The sequence below is a fragment of the Filicampus tigris genome, chromosome 9 (assembly GCF_054856515.1).
Source record: "Filicampus tigris isolate MCC_2025a chromosome 9, RoL_Ftig_1.0, whole genome shotgun sequence".
NCBI classification, from domain to species: Eukaryota; Metazoa; Chordata; class Actinopteri; order Syngnathiformes; family Syngnathidae; genus Filicampus; species Filicampus tigris.
Genome location: NC_141225.1, coordinates 13,896,676 through 13,909,411, shown reverse-complemented (window position 1 = coordinate 13,909,411; position 12,736 = coordinate 13,896,676). Strand labels below are relative to the sequence as shown.

Here is a 12,736-nt window from a genome sequence, read left to right as displayed (position 1 = left end):
GGCACATTTCCTCTGTGTGTCTTGGGCAACGTTTCTGCTGTAAAGTTCTCCCGCTCGCAGTGTGCTCTTCATTAATCTTGTCATTTGTGATTGGTTATTGGTTATTTGTAATGCATATTGTCATTTCTATATAAGCACCAACCTTCAGCATCATCATTGTGATTGTAGTTCATAGTGGTGTAGAATCACACAGTATCTATGAGCACAATTTCTATTATGATGCAGTGCTATTAATTACCACTGCAAACTACACTCGACTTTAAACAGCATAATTTAAAATTGATTTCTCTCTTATCAAAAGGGAGCATTACTATCTTTATAAAGTAAATATTTCTGATAGCATCGCGCATTGGCCCCCATTTCGATTTTGCAAATACCTTACGTTATTGGTGTCTTTTATATAATAGACATCAGAGAATAAAACTTTATTCATATTACTCCAGTTAACAACAGTAACAATTGTACAAAATCTGCAATAAAATCTTTTTTGTGTGTGTTAGATTTGCCACGAAAGAGCCGAACGGTTTATTGCTGTACAACGGCCGCTTCAATGAGAAACACGACTTCATTGCCATGGAAATCATCAATGAACAGATTCAAGTCACTTTCTCTGCAGGTAATAAACACTATTATTAGTTTAGGTCTTCTTAAGACCTGTACAACTTTTACACTACGCACAAAATGTTGGGGATATTTGACTTTCCAGTTAAACTGCACTGGAACTTCTACAGGTGAACTTAATTAGACTTAACTGTCCAATATTTCAGTGGATTTACTTCAGAATCAGACTCATCGCAATTGGCCAAGTATTGTTAAAACATACAGCATTGAGCAGTTGGACATGTGCATTCAAAAGTTTGGAAAAGGTCAACTGAAGTTCACCTGCAAAGAGTCTAGCGCATTTTAGCTTCATCCTGAAATGTCACCTGAAAGCTGAATATGCCTGATTTTTTGTGAGTTGTGCGCGTGTACTACTTGATCATTATTCATCCCGATTGTTTCCACAGGTGAAACCAAGACCACCGTTTCGCCTTTCATTGGCGGCGGTGTAAGCGATGGCCAGTGGCATGTGGTGGAGGTCCACTACTACAACAAGGTATCTTCTCATTCGGCTGACTTTTAAGCCCACGTGCACTTCACTCCGTTTAATCATGGCACAACAAAGAGCTGAACAAAAACAAAAGAACACAGACAACACAGACACAAGTTAACAATTGGAATCCTGGTTTATCTGCAGCAAAATGTCTGTCAGTGGGGTCTGATTCCATTGAAGGTTGCATAAAAAAGTGGCAAGCCTTTGCCAATAAGACGCTAGAACAAGTGCAGCGGGAGGGAAGCGATTTTGTTGGTCCGTCTCGTCAGTGTCACCAAACAATGGCTGCTGACAAGATGATAATCTGGAAAGCTGCCAAGAGATTGAGTTTTTTATTCGTGGCGGTGGTGGGCATTATTTTTGCAGATGCTCTCAGATTGGATTCAAGATGTTGTGACTAGCGCATTTCTCCATACCATCATGTCAGCATCTCAATCAGTGAGGAATGTGTGGACCTGTTGTCCGTCTGCCTCTTCCCAGACGGAATGTCACATTTTAGTCCATTGAGGAAGCCACTTTGCATTATAAAGATGCCCCCCCAACACACACACACAAACACACACACGCAGACACCCCTGCAATTCACATTTTCTATTCATTGTCGATGATAGCATTGCCGTGCCGACAAAAGTGATGAAGGGGGTGGGAAAACTTGTCCCTTTGCCAACAACCCATAATGGACTCTTGAGTCAACTTGTTACAAAAGCTGAAAATTGTTACGCTGTAAAAAACATTCCCATGTCTTTGTATACAATCATTTTAAAAGTATGATGCTATATGGTCGCAAGGTTTTGGACATCTCCCCATTAAAAATACAGGAAGAGTAGGTGGCAGAAAATATCGTTAGCCTAATAGCGAATAGCTAATAGCCTAAGTCACCATTGAATGTTTTTGAAAAACAAGAAAAAAAAACAATTATTAGCAAGCACATTGTATTTTTATTTCTTTTTTTAGATATAGTAACAATAAATTAGAAATGACTGTGGCAACCCTGTATAGGATAAGTGGTGTATGTATTATATTAGTACGATGTTATTTTTATATTTATTATATATTATATTTATATTTGCTTTATGCATGGCAACAGGTGTATATACAGGTTAATTCTACCTAATCTAGTGGAAGAGCATTTAATTGTCCTGCCTGTCACTATGGCATTGCTAGATGATACATTATTTGCAGGTTAAGTAAATATAAACTTTCGGAAATTTGATGATTTCTCTGCGGCTCACCTGATGAACTCAAAGCACACACTCAAGCACCACAGCGCAGTGGTTGAGGATCACTGATTGATTCGATCTTTCTACGTGCACTGGGAACACAAAGGGAAACGTCTCTGAACTGTCCCTGCAAAGTTGGAATCATTTCCCATAATGTCTTATTAAGAAGAAAAATGAAGATTGATTCCTTGGCTTATGCCTTCACCTCGGACCAATCCTCCCTCGCCCGGCAACTGGCTGATGTATAAGCGTGGCTCTTCCCACTGGAGGTATCCCACAGTGACCTGTCCCTATCAGCAGGGGGTGGGGCCGAGTGGCGGGGAGGGGTGCGCTTGAGATTGAAATGTGGCTTTCATGGTAGCGGGGGCTGTGGAGAATGGCAATGACCGCAGCCTTTGTGCATGGCCCTGCTTCCTTTGGGACCGCGGGCAGTGAATGATGCGGCCCCGGGGAAGGTTCCTCACTCTGTGTTCTCGGGAGAGCAGGAGAGCAGCAGAAGAAAGGCGGCGAGAAGTATTGACTCGGGCTTTGAACGGCAACGCTGCGCTTCAGGGCCCAGCTCTCTTGTTGCTATGGTTTTTCCAGTCAATCTTAGATCACATATGCGTGTGTGACTTCTCTCATGCTCCTTTTGCTCACCTCCTGTCCCCCTTTTTTTGTATCAAGAAACTCATATTCCCATAATCCTCCTGTCATGGACAGCCGGAGTCGGACTTGAACAAATATGTACATTCCAATCGGCGCTGACAAGGACGGTCCTTTGTGTGGCCGAATGTCATTCTGACAGTCAGTCATTATTGGCGAGTCAACAGCCGTGACTGATGACAGCGGAGGTCAGCGAAGGAGCGTCCAATCTGGAGCGCTGCCTGTTCCGGACCTTTCACAAGTGTGGGTGGGGGGCTTGGGGGGCAACACCGTGGAGGAAAAAAAAGAGCATGTCGGATGATTTCACCGTTGGCCGATTCAAACGGCGCGTTTGCCTTTTTCATCATCGACAAATTTGTAACACGCTGGCCTGTGAAAAAACTAAAGACTCAGTTGACTTAACAAGCTCTGGATGAATGGCTGTGACTTGAAAGGAATAAATGTAGGAAGACATTTTGGGAGCGAAACACGCTCACTGGCCATTCGCACAGTCCAATGACATCCAACACAAAAGATACTGTATCAAAAAAAAAGAAAAAGAAATCCTCTTATCCAAAGATAATGATGCTTAGTTTTGATTGACGATGTAAAAGCGGTGTTAATTTAACAATCGGCGCATTAGTGTGTTATCCGCCCAAAATCAGCTGGAATAGGCCTCAGTTCACAAGCGACCCTCGTGAGGACAACCGCTAGACAGAATGGATGGATAGATGCGATTGTTTCCACACATGGAAAAATAACTCTTTAGTCAAAAGCGTCGTTTTAGTATCTGAAACCAAAAACAGCGGGCCATAAATTTCCGTGCATGTCGTTTTTAAAGTCCCTGTAAGCTGCAAATCAAAATGTCACTGTCATACCACAGAGAAGTGTGTTGTTAACAACAACGCCAAATTTGAATGATTAAAAAAAAAAAAAAATGGCAGGAGTGAGTAAAATTGTGAAAAATCAAGCCCTTTCATTTATTTATGTTTTTTATAACATTGTACATTCCAGATGCCCAAGTTTTATTTTTATGTGTGGAAACCATCCTGTCGTTTCAATGTGGTCTACAACTGCACTGCGTCATGTACACTGGCACAAATAGGCGTAGACCGCATGTCAATTTCTCTCCCCCAATGCTCTAATTTAATTTAAAGAAAATAGCAGTGGGACACGAACGGACCCCTCTCTGAGATTGTAATATTTTGGTTGCTTTATTTAGCGACATCAAAGGGGCAACATGAGAAACAGCTCTCAATATGACGTCGCGTGGTCTTCACCACAAGAAATTACAACTATTATCATCACGCACAATAGAGCGTAGACCACCAACGCGGTCAAACAATCCTTATTTGCGCTAGCACTAAATCGTACATCTTAAGAAACCAACCTCTTGCAAAAGCCCGAGTGTTGTAATACAGAACGAATGTTATTCATGTGGATAGCGGTTAACACGGCAACCTCATAGTTCTGGGTTTTTGAATCCGGCTTTCCTCTGTCCTGTTTCTTATCCCGTCAACAACATTACATGATTATGGTAGTGCTCGTGAGATTAAGCGGTAGAATGAAATACATTTATACTTTGAACTTTTCAAACCAGTAAAATGAGTTACTGCTAGGCTATTATTTTAATATGGCAGCGCGGTAGAGTAGTGGGTTATTATTTCAGTATATCTTGTTCACACGCAAGAAATTCTGGTCACTCAATATGCTTCATATCATTAAAAATACAACATTTAAAAGCAAACAACATAATTTTTAGCCATATAAAAGTAAAGTAAAGAAATTTAAAAAAAAACACACAAACGCAAATTAAAGACATTTAAAAGCAAAGTAAAGAAAGTACAGCTCAAGAACAAGATTTGTGAAAACTTTATTTTATGAATGCTTTAAAAGACCTAAATCATAGGTATGGGGGGAAAAAGCTTTTTTTCTTTTTGACCTGGATTTAAAAGCATTTACATTTGGGGCTGATTTCACTTCTGTTGGCATCTTTTTCCATTTGCGTGCAGCATAACAGCTAAATGCTGATTCATCATGTTCACTTTGAACTCTGTGCTCCGTTAATTGATTTAATTGACTAATTAATCTTAAGACTTCATATTGTGGGCATAATTTGCCTTGGTCATTTTTAAATTACTGTCACAAAATCAATAAAATATACCAACGTGTTTGGTAAAAATCGTTTTTTTCTTTATATCTGGGTAGAATTTTTTAGCCTCTTCATAAACGAAAGTGAACGAGGGTTGGATTGAACATTTTTCCGGTTGGCCCGCCCCCCACCGGATGCTGGGAAACACGACTGAGCGTTCTTGCGTTATTCTGTTCCCGTTGGCGAACTGAACCATAGTTTGTGAACTGAAGCAATATTTCTTTAGCAATCTTGCTCACAAACTGATTTGTTCGTAAACAGGGTCGTTTGTGAACTGAGGTTCCAGTGTTTTGTGAAATTTGGAAACTGTTCAAAAAGGCGGCACATTTTCAAATATTTTTAAAAAGAAATGTCCTTTTATACCTCGGCTAAACATGAGACACAAGCAAATCGCGAGATGAGAGCTGGTATCCAGGAGAAGCCATCGAGTGATGTAAAGTCAATCTATTTTGGTTCCAGTAAGACAATCAAAACAAGACAACCGTATCGGTTCACAAGCTGCCAGCACCGAGCAAGTTCAAACCGCTTGCGCGTCTCATCTCCGCGTATGAGATGGGCTAAATCCTGCTAAATCCTGTCTGACCAGCTGACAGCGCAGCGCCGCGTCCTCTCCCGCGGACCGACTGGTCGGTCAGCTGCGCGGCGGGGGGCGGGGGGGGGGGGGGGGCGTGGGCGGGGAGCGTTGTTAGGGGAGGGGCCTGGTCATTTCCTTGCTCTATATTTGTAGCAGCAGCTTGAACTCGTGCTCGGGGTTAAACTGAGCGTGACGTGACCTCCGTTTGAGAAGAGGTTGTGACCTTCATTGATAGGATCATCATTCTCGGCCCCCGCAGACCACACCCCCTCCTTTTGTCGCCCCCTAACCCCTGCCTCCCCACAATTGGCTCCTCAGACAATGAAGACGGCCCATTGTTGACGGGGATGATGTCCTGCCGAGAGCCGGCCATTTGTGCGCCCGCGTGCGTTATCTCGCCATACGCTGCCGTTAGCGGTCGCATTGTTGTATGAATTATCGAAATGCACAACAGCAGCCGTAATAAGCAGATTTTGGGAGCTGAACGGGGCGCCAAAACAGGCTCAGGGCAAAAGATCCTTTGGCTGATCAAAGCTGCACCATCTAATCTGGCTCAAAAAGCCGTGTGCAGCTTTGCACTGGTTGGAATCTCTGCTGATTTACCGAATAATCTTTAAATCAATGCGGCAGAACAATACAATATTTTCTTAACAACAATGCTATTTATTATCGCTTTGTAACCCAAAATCCTGCCTTAAAATAGCCGTGTGATTCTACTTGTGCTTCTGGTTATACTTTAATCTGTCAATCTGAGCAAGCTAGTTTCCACTAGGTTGAACGGACACAGTTTTGCATGAACAAAGAACAAATCAGAAAGGAGGCACAGATGTTAGAAAGTACTTGAAGTCAAGTATGGCACACAGTGTGCTAAAATACTTTATTCTGTAAATTCTACCTGAATTAAACATTGATTATTTATCGTGGTTGGACTTGTCATACTGATCAATATTTAATTATTTGGCACTCATGTAGCTAACAAGGTCACCAAAACAGACCTGCCCTGTTTCTACTAGTGGGCTTGCGTAAAACATATTCTCGAAAAAAATATATTTGCGTTGACTTCCGCTTTCAAGTGTGAGTGGCATTAAACAGCTTGAAGCCTCTTTTTTGACTTATTGTTCACCAACTGCCAAACGTATTCAGGTCATTTATCTTACTATATCCTTATCTTTATCAAGAGATTTATTACTATGGGATGTCATTTAGCATAGGAGTTCCAGGCCACGAAGCTTGTCAATCAAATCTTCACATAAAATTTCTGGTGATTTTTTTTTTTGTGCCTCCCACAGCCCATCGTTAACCAAGCCGGCCTTTCGCAGGGTCCCTCCGACCAGAAGGTGGTGGTGGTGACTGTGGACAACTGCGACAACCCCGTGGCTCTGAGGTTCGGCCATGTGATTGGAAACTACACCTGCTCAGCACAGGGAAGCCAATCGGGGAGCAAAAAGTACGAATATTTGAGTAAATTCTCCTTCGGCGGTGTTGTAAATAAAGTTCTTCTCGCGACTTTGTTATTGACTTGCATAATTTAGACTTTCTTTGCAGTGGGCTCATTACGAGTAAACTCACGAAATGTAGTTCCACATCTCCGGGGTGTTACTTTTTTTCCAGGATGTTTACAACTTTGCTGGTTTTATCTGCAGGCATTAATAGTAACACTGCACACTATTTCTGTGGTGAATTTTTTATGCATTTCCCCCTTAATGAGTTCTGATGACGTCTTTCGAGAGGCAACGGGCGCTGCAAAACTGTGCAATGTATTAAATGTTCACGTGTTCTGTGCCGTCAGATCACTGGACCTGACCGGCCCGCTGCTCCTCGGAGGCATCCCCAAACTGCCAGAGGACTTTCCTGTCCGCAACCACCAATTTGTGGGCTGCATGAAGAACCTGCGTGTGGACAACCAGCGCGTCGACATGGCCGGCTTCATCGCTAACAACGGCACGCTGCCCGGTACATGCCCGGCGACGCCATTCGACACTCAAAAGCTCCGACGGCTTTGCTTTGGTTCCGTTTTGTAGTCAGCGTGTGTGTGAGAGCTGCCAAGTGAGGGAGAGCAAACACTGATTATAATGAGCACAGCAGGGAAGACGTATTAGGGGGAAATGACTGGAAGAGACTGCTACCTTCACTTCTTTGCTGCTGTGATGAAATAATGAGGTAGGAACACATCAAGCATGAAGATGAATCTTTTTTATTTTTCACTCACCTTCCCAGGATGTTCTGCCAAAAGACACTTCTGCAACAACAACCCGTGTCTGAATGGAGGGACCTGCGTCAACCTGTGGGGCTCCTTCAGCTGCAACTGCCCGCTCGGATTCGGGGGAAGGAACTGTGAAAGAGGTGAGAAAGAGAGTGCAAGATAAATAGATAGACAGACAGATAGATAGATAGATAGATAGATAGATAGATAGATAGCTTTATTCATCTCATGACGGAAATTGGAGCATCACAGCAGCAATATTCACAACTATAAAGTTGTATTAATAAAGATATGGATGACTATTAAAGTGAAAAATGCAAATGCACAATCAGAATAGGAAGTAATTTAAGAAAAAAGTAATTTGTCAAATGCACCAAAATCGCATTACATCCCCTGCACCACAACTTAGACCTGCTGTTAGCTGGACCTGCTTTTAGCTGGTCTAAGGTCTAGTCTACTTTTTGTCACCAAATTGGCAGGTACGCTGGGGGCGTGCTAAAGAAAATGCCTTCGGTCCGCCGGAACATCCATTATGGCGTAGCGCAGTCTGCCGAAATCCCAAACACACTCAACTAGATTTAGCGTTATAGTTACCAGATAGTTACCAGTCTGATGCATTATTATTATTATTATTATTATTATTGTTATTATTATTATTATTATTATTATTATGTCTGGGTATCCTGTGGCACTATGCTGCCTCTTAGGGGTCGGTGTTTGAACTACAACATGTTTTGAGAAGAGACTAGCGATTGTCTGTGGAGATAATCGTTTTCGCTATTGTTTTTCCTGGTCATATGTGGGGTCGCTCACATTTTAGAAATTAAAATTTGGAATGTGTGTACATGGCTTAACAGAAATGATCAAAGGAATCATCTCAAGGGATTCTAAACACAAATGATAGAAATGTACTTACTGGAGGATCTTTACTGTAACAAAATGTGAGGTCTTCCAAAGATGGACTGCAATGCATGCTTGGCTGATGGTGTAACAACCTCAGACTAGGAGTGCATTTTGTATAATTTTTGTAAAAATGCAATGTGACGAGTGGTTGTATTACGGTAGTTCACTTTAGTCCCCAGTGAAGGCCCAGGTTTGACATGCACCGCCCGCCACTGTCGCAATGAAAGGCAACTCAAAGCAAACAAACAGTGCACTCCAAGTCATCGTGAATAAATCGTATTAACTGCATTTGTGTTTTTGACATTTCAGCAGTTTTACAGCCGATTTCCCACAACATCAGCGTCAGTTATGAGTGTCAAGCAGGCTGCTCAAATAGAGTTGAACCGCGACTAATTGCGCTTTGAGTCCTAGAGATACGCATGATTTATCTTGTTTCCGTTCCCGTGTTATCCAGTGTACCGTTTTGTTTTCACCTACCTACACCACAGCCTTTTTTTTTTTGGTGCTGATTTATGGTTTACAGCAACGTGAGAGGAGACACACAGAGGCTCAAAAATAGGCCACGCGTGTGAGTGCACAATATGCATATTGCGTTTGTTGTCGTTCAAACAAGGAAAAAGATGATTGTTTGTTTTTCGTGCTATCAGATATGAAAGGAGGTGAGTGGAATTGCCATGCACTGCAGGAAACATAACAAGCAGGAAGATGAGCAGCGTTGTCGCAGTTCTCACGTTACCGCCACTAATATGATCGAAGAGTTGTTTTGCCCTTTGTGTAGAGTCAGATGAGAAAAAGATTGCGCCTAGTTGCACTTTGTTGACGGGGGGAAAGTTAGCAAGCAGACACTTCAAAATTCTGTTGATTGATGAGCATCACAGGTGTTTCTCACTGAGGAACCGCCATCATGTGTAAATTATTGCTATGTGAGAGTATGACATCCAACAAACAACAGCTGGCCCCTTCAACTTTTTACTTTTTGTACTATGAAACCACCATTGTTTAACGAAATAATGTAAAGTGCATTAACTCATTCACCGCCATTGACGAATTGTCTTTTCACAGTCCAGCCATTCAATCCCAGGAATTTATTTGTATTTTTTGCAATTTTTTTCTAACATTTCAGAGGGTCTGAAAATGTCTGGCATTGAATGAGTTAATTTATTCCATGCTTAAACTATTGCCATCCTACTAACTGTAGCAGAGATGTTTAAGTCAACTTTTTTTTTTGTCAGTAAACTTTTTTGGGCATCACAGACCAGTTTTAAGACATATTTAGACAAACTCACATGGAAACAATTCACGACAAATAATTCAACGCATCATATTGTAAAATTCTAATGTTAAAAGTATTGTTTGTATGTAGTTGTTGTAATTAGTGGGAGCGGTGTGGATTTTTCTCTTCAACAAGCCGGCTGAACTGTATGCTGTGTTGCACATCTTAGCGTATTGTAAGATGGCATAATAAAAAAAAACGAAGCCTTTTCTATTATTAGTATTTCACTTGTGCTGTTATTTGAGGATGGACTCGCATATTTTGCAAGTGACCTTACTACGGGTCTCAATTTTGGTCAACTATTTCCATACGCTTGTAGCATTAGCATGCCGTATCTTCCACCGGCACAAGTGATGTGCTGTTGGCCAATCGCAGGACACATATAGACAAACAACCCTTTAGATTCACGCCAATGGAAAATTGAGAGTCTTAATTGAATCCATCATGCATGGTTTGCAAGAACGGGCAGAACATGCAAACTCCATGCAGGGAGGCTAGCGCCAAAATTCCAACCCCGCTGTGCCTCGCTGGGATTCTCGGACATCGTGCATGGCGACTTTTCAACCTCCATGTGCTCTTCAACCTTTAGGGCATTCACATTTAGAGACTCCACCAAATATCAAGATGATTTGTTCTCTACAGTGATGGCCAACCCACAGCGTTTCCTGGGCAACAGCCTGTTGCAGTGGAACAACCTGGCGACGGCGACCTCCGTCCCCTGGCACGTGGAGCTGATGCTGCGCACCCGTCAGGCGGGCGCCATGCTGCTGCACATCTCCTCCGGTCAGCGACACAACCTCACTCTGCAGGTAAGATCCGTCTTGGCTTTAAGCGCGGAGATTTGAAACACAAACCAAAAACCAAAACACTTTTCGTTGCAATATATATATATATATATATATATATATATATATATATATATATATATATATATATACGCAATGTCAGAGTCAAAGGCGGACTTTTACATAGTTTTACTTAAAAAAGTTGCTTGACGGCTCATCGGAGAAATCCAAAATAATTTGCACATTTCGCACAGCCAAATTCAAATAGTGTATTACTTGTACGTCTTTGGTGTATTGTTCAACTGTTATATTTTACAGGAAAATAATCGTATTCAAGGATCAAAGAAAGTTATTAGAACTTTCTTTGAATCGAAATATACTTTTATTTTTTTTCCACATTAAATATATCTATATATATATATATATATATATATATATATATATATATATATATATGTATACTACTTTTCAAGCATTTCTTTTTCGTACTCCGAATGTGAATACTTTTGTGCTTTTACTTAATATTCTCCCACTCTTCCGCTCCTCTGTTATCGATTCACTCCCCTCCCTGCTGCCCCTGTCCTTTTCTTCACCTTTCTCCTTTTGCAGCTGCGCGGTGGGAGTGTGCTGATGGGCCTGCACAGGGGCGAGGACTCCACGCTGTCCCGCGTGGAGGAGGTGCTGGTGAACGACGGCGATTGGCATCATTTGCAACTGGATATCAGCAGTTTGGGCGGCCCGGCGGGCCACCATAAAGCTGTTCTGTCAGTAGACCATGGACTCTACCTGGTGAGAAAATATGGCAATATTTATTGATGACAATCTTTTTGCTGCGCAGTCCCGCACTCAAAGTCGTCCGTGTGTTTCAGGCCAGTATGCAGGTGGATGGAGAGTTGCAAGAGTCCAAACTGAAGGCTGTGAGTGTTGGAGGTTTAGCGATACCTGATGGGAAAATTCAGCATGGCTTCCGAGGTTGCATACAAGTGAGACCCTCCTCTAAACTGAATGTATTGACACACACTTTTATATACAATTATTACAATTACAACCATGTGGGATTGGTTTGTGGAAGGCCCTTTTCTGCTCAATGACCTTTTCCTGCACAATACATTTCGTAGAGTACATTTTAGTCTATAAAGACTATATTTGTTCCCAGTCCAAACAGAGTAAAATTTACACTTGGAAGAGGATAATAGTCAGAGTAAATGTTACACAGAAAAACATTTGGAGCGTTACTTACATGAAGAAAACTGTTAAAGATTTTTCACTCAGAAATGCGAAGTAAATTTTACGGGGAGAGTTTTTGAGTCGATTTTGCTTGCACTGGATTAGTTTCTTAAAAAATGTCATGCAAGTGTTAAAGGACGTACCTACAACCTTCAGTTTAGGACTTGGCCACTCTACCACATGAGCCATGTCACACCTACTGTGAGTTAGTAAATTTCTGGTGTCTTCCTTTTGGAGTATAAGTATAATTAGTCTGCCTGACATCAGTGATTTAAAAAGTCACATTAGGAATGCAATGGCTCAGGTGTTAAGGTGGCCGCCTCTTAACCTGAAAGTTGAAGTCAACCCAAACATGTTTTTTTCAAGAATATGTTCCCAGCAGGTCCACTAGTTGAAACACTGCATTCTGATTTTTTTTTTTTTTTTTGTGGAATATAAGCTAAGCAGCAAAATGTAGTCGTTTCTAGCCATCTCCGGGGGTGCCATTTTGTCTTGTGTCGACTGAAAATGACATCACAACTGCTCACAACGACCGATCACGACTCAGATTCAGAAAAAAGGTCAGCCGTGATTGGTCGTTGTGAGCAGTTGTGATGTCATTTTCAGTTGACAGAAGACAAAATGGCCGCCCCCGGAGATGGCTAAAAACGAGTGCATTTTTCTGCTTAACTTATTTTCCACA

General features: G+C 41.8%; 1 protein-coding gene across 4 annotated transcripts in view; it reads left to right on the top strand.

Annotated features, from left to right (window-relative positions):
- Positions 1-12,736, top strand: part of celsr2 (cadherin, EGF LAG seven-pass G-type receptor 2) — a 63,767-nt gene that overhangs the window by 37,415 nt on the left and 13,616 nt on the right. For 3 of the 4 annotated variants that reach the window (XM_086041141.1, XM_086041140.1, XM_086041139.1), the window contains exons 4-11: positions 501-616; positions 1,008-1,096; positions 6,953-7,110; positions 7,453-7,616; positions 7,881-8,006; positions 10,685-10,851; positions 11,437-11,616; positions 11,697-11,810. In XM_086041141.1, coding sequence (XP_085897267.1) covers positions 501-616; positions 1,008-1,096; positions 6,953-7,110; positions 7,453-7,616; positions 7,881-8,006; positions 10,685-10,851; positions 11,437-11,616; positions 11,697-11,810 — 1,114 coding nt within the window. The remainder of the gene's footprint in view (positions 1-500; positions 617-1,007; positions 1,097-6,952; positions 7,111-7,452; positions 7,617-7,880; positions 8,007-10,684; positions 10,852-11,436; positions 11,617-11,696; positions 11,811-12,736) is intronic. The other variant, XM_086041142.1, reaches the window with a different exon arrangement.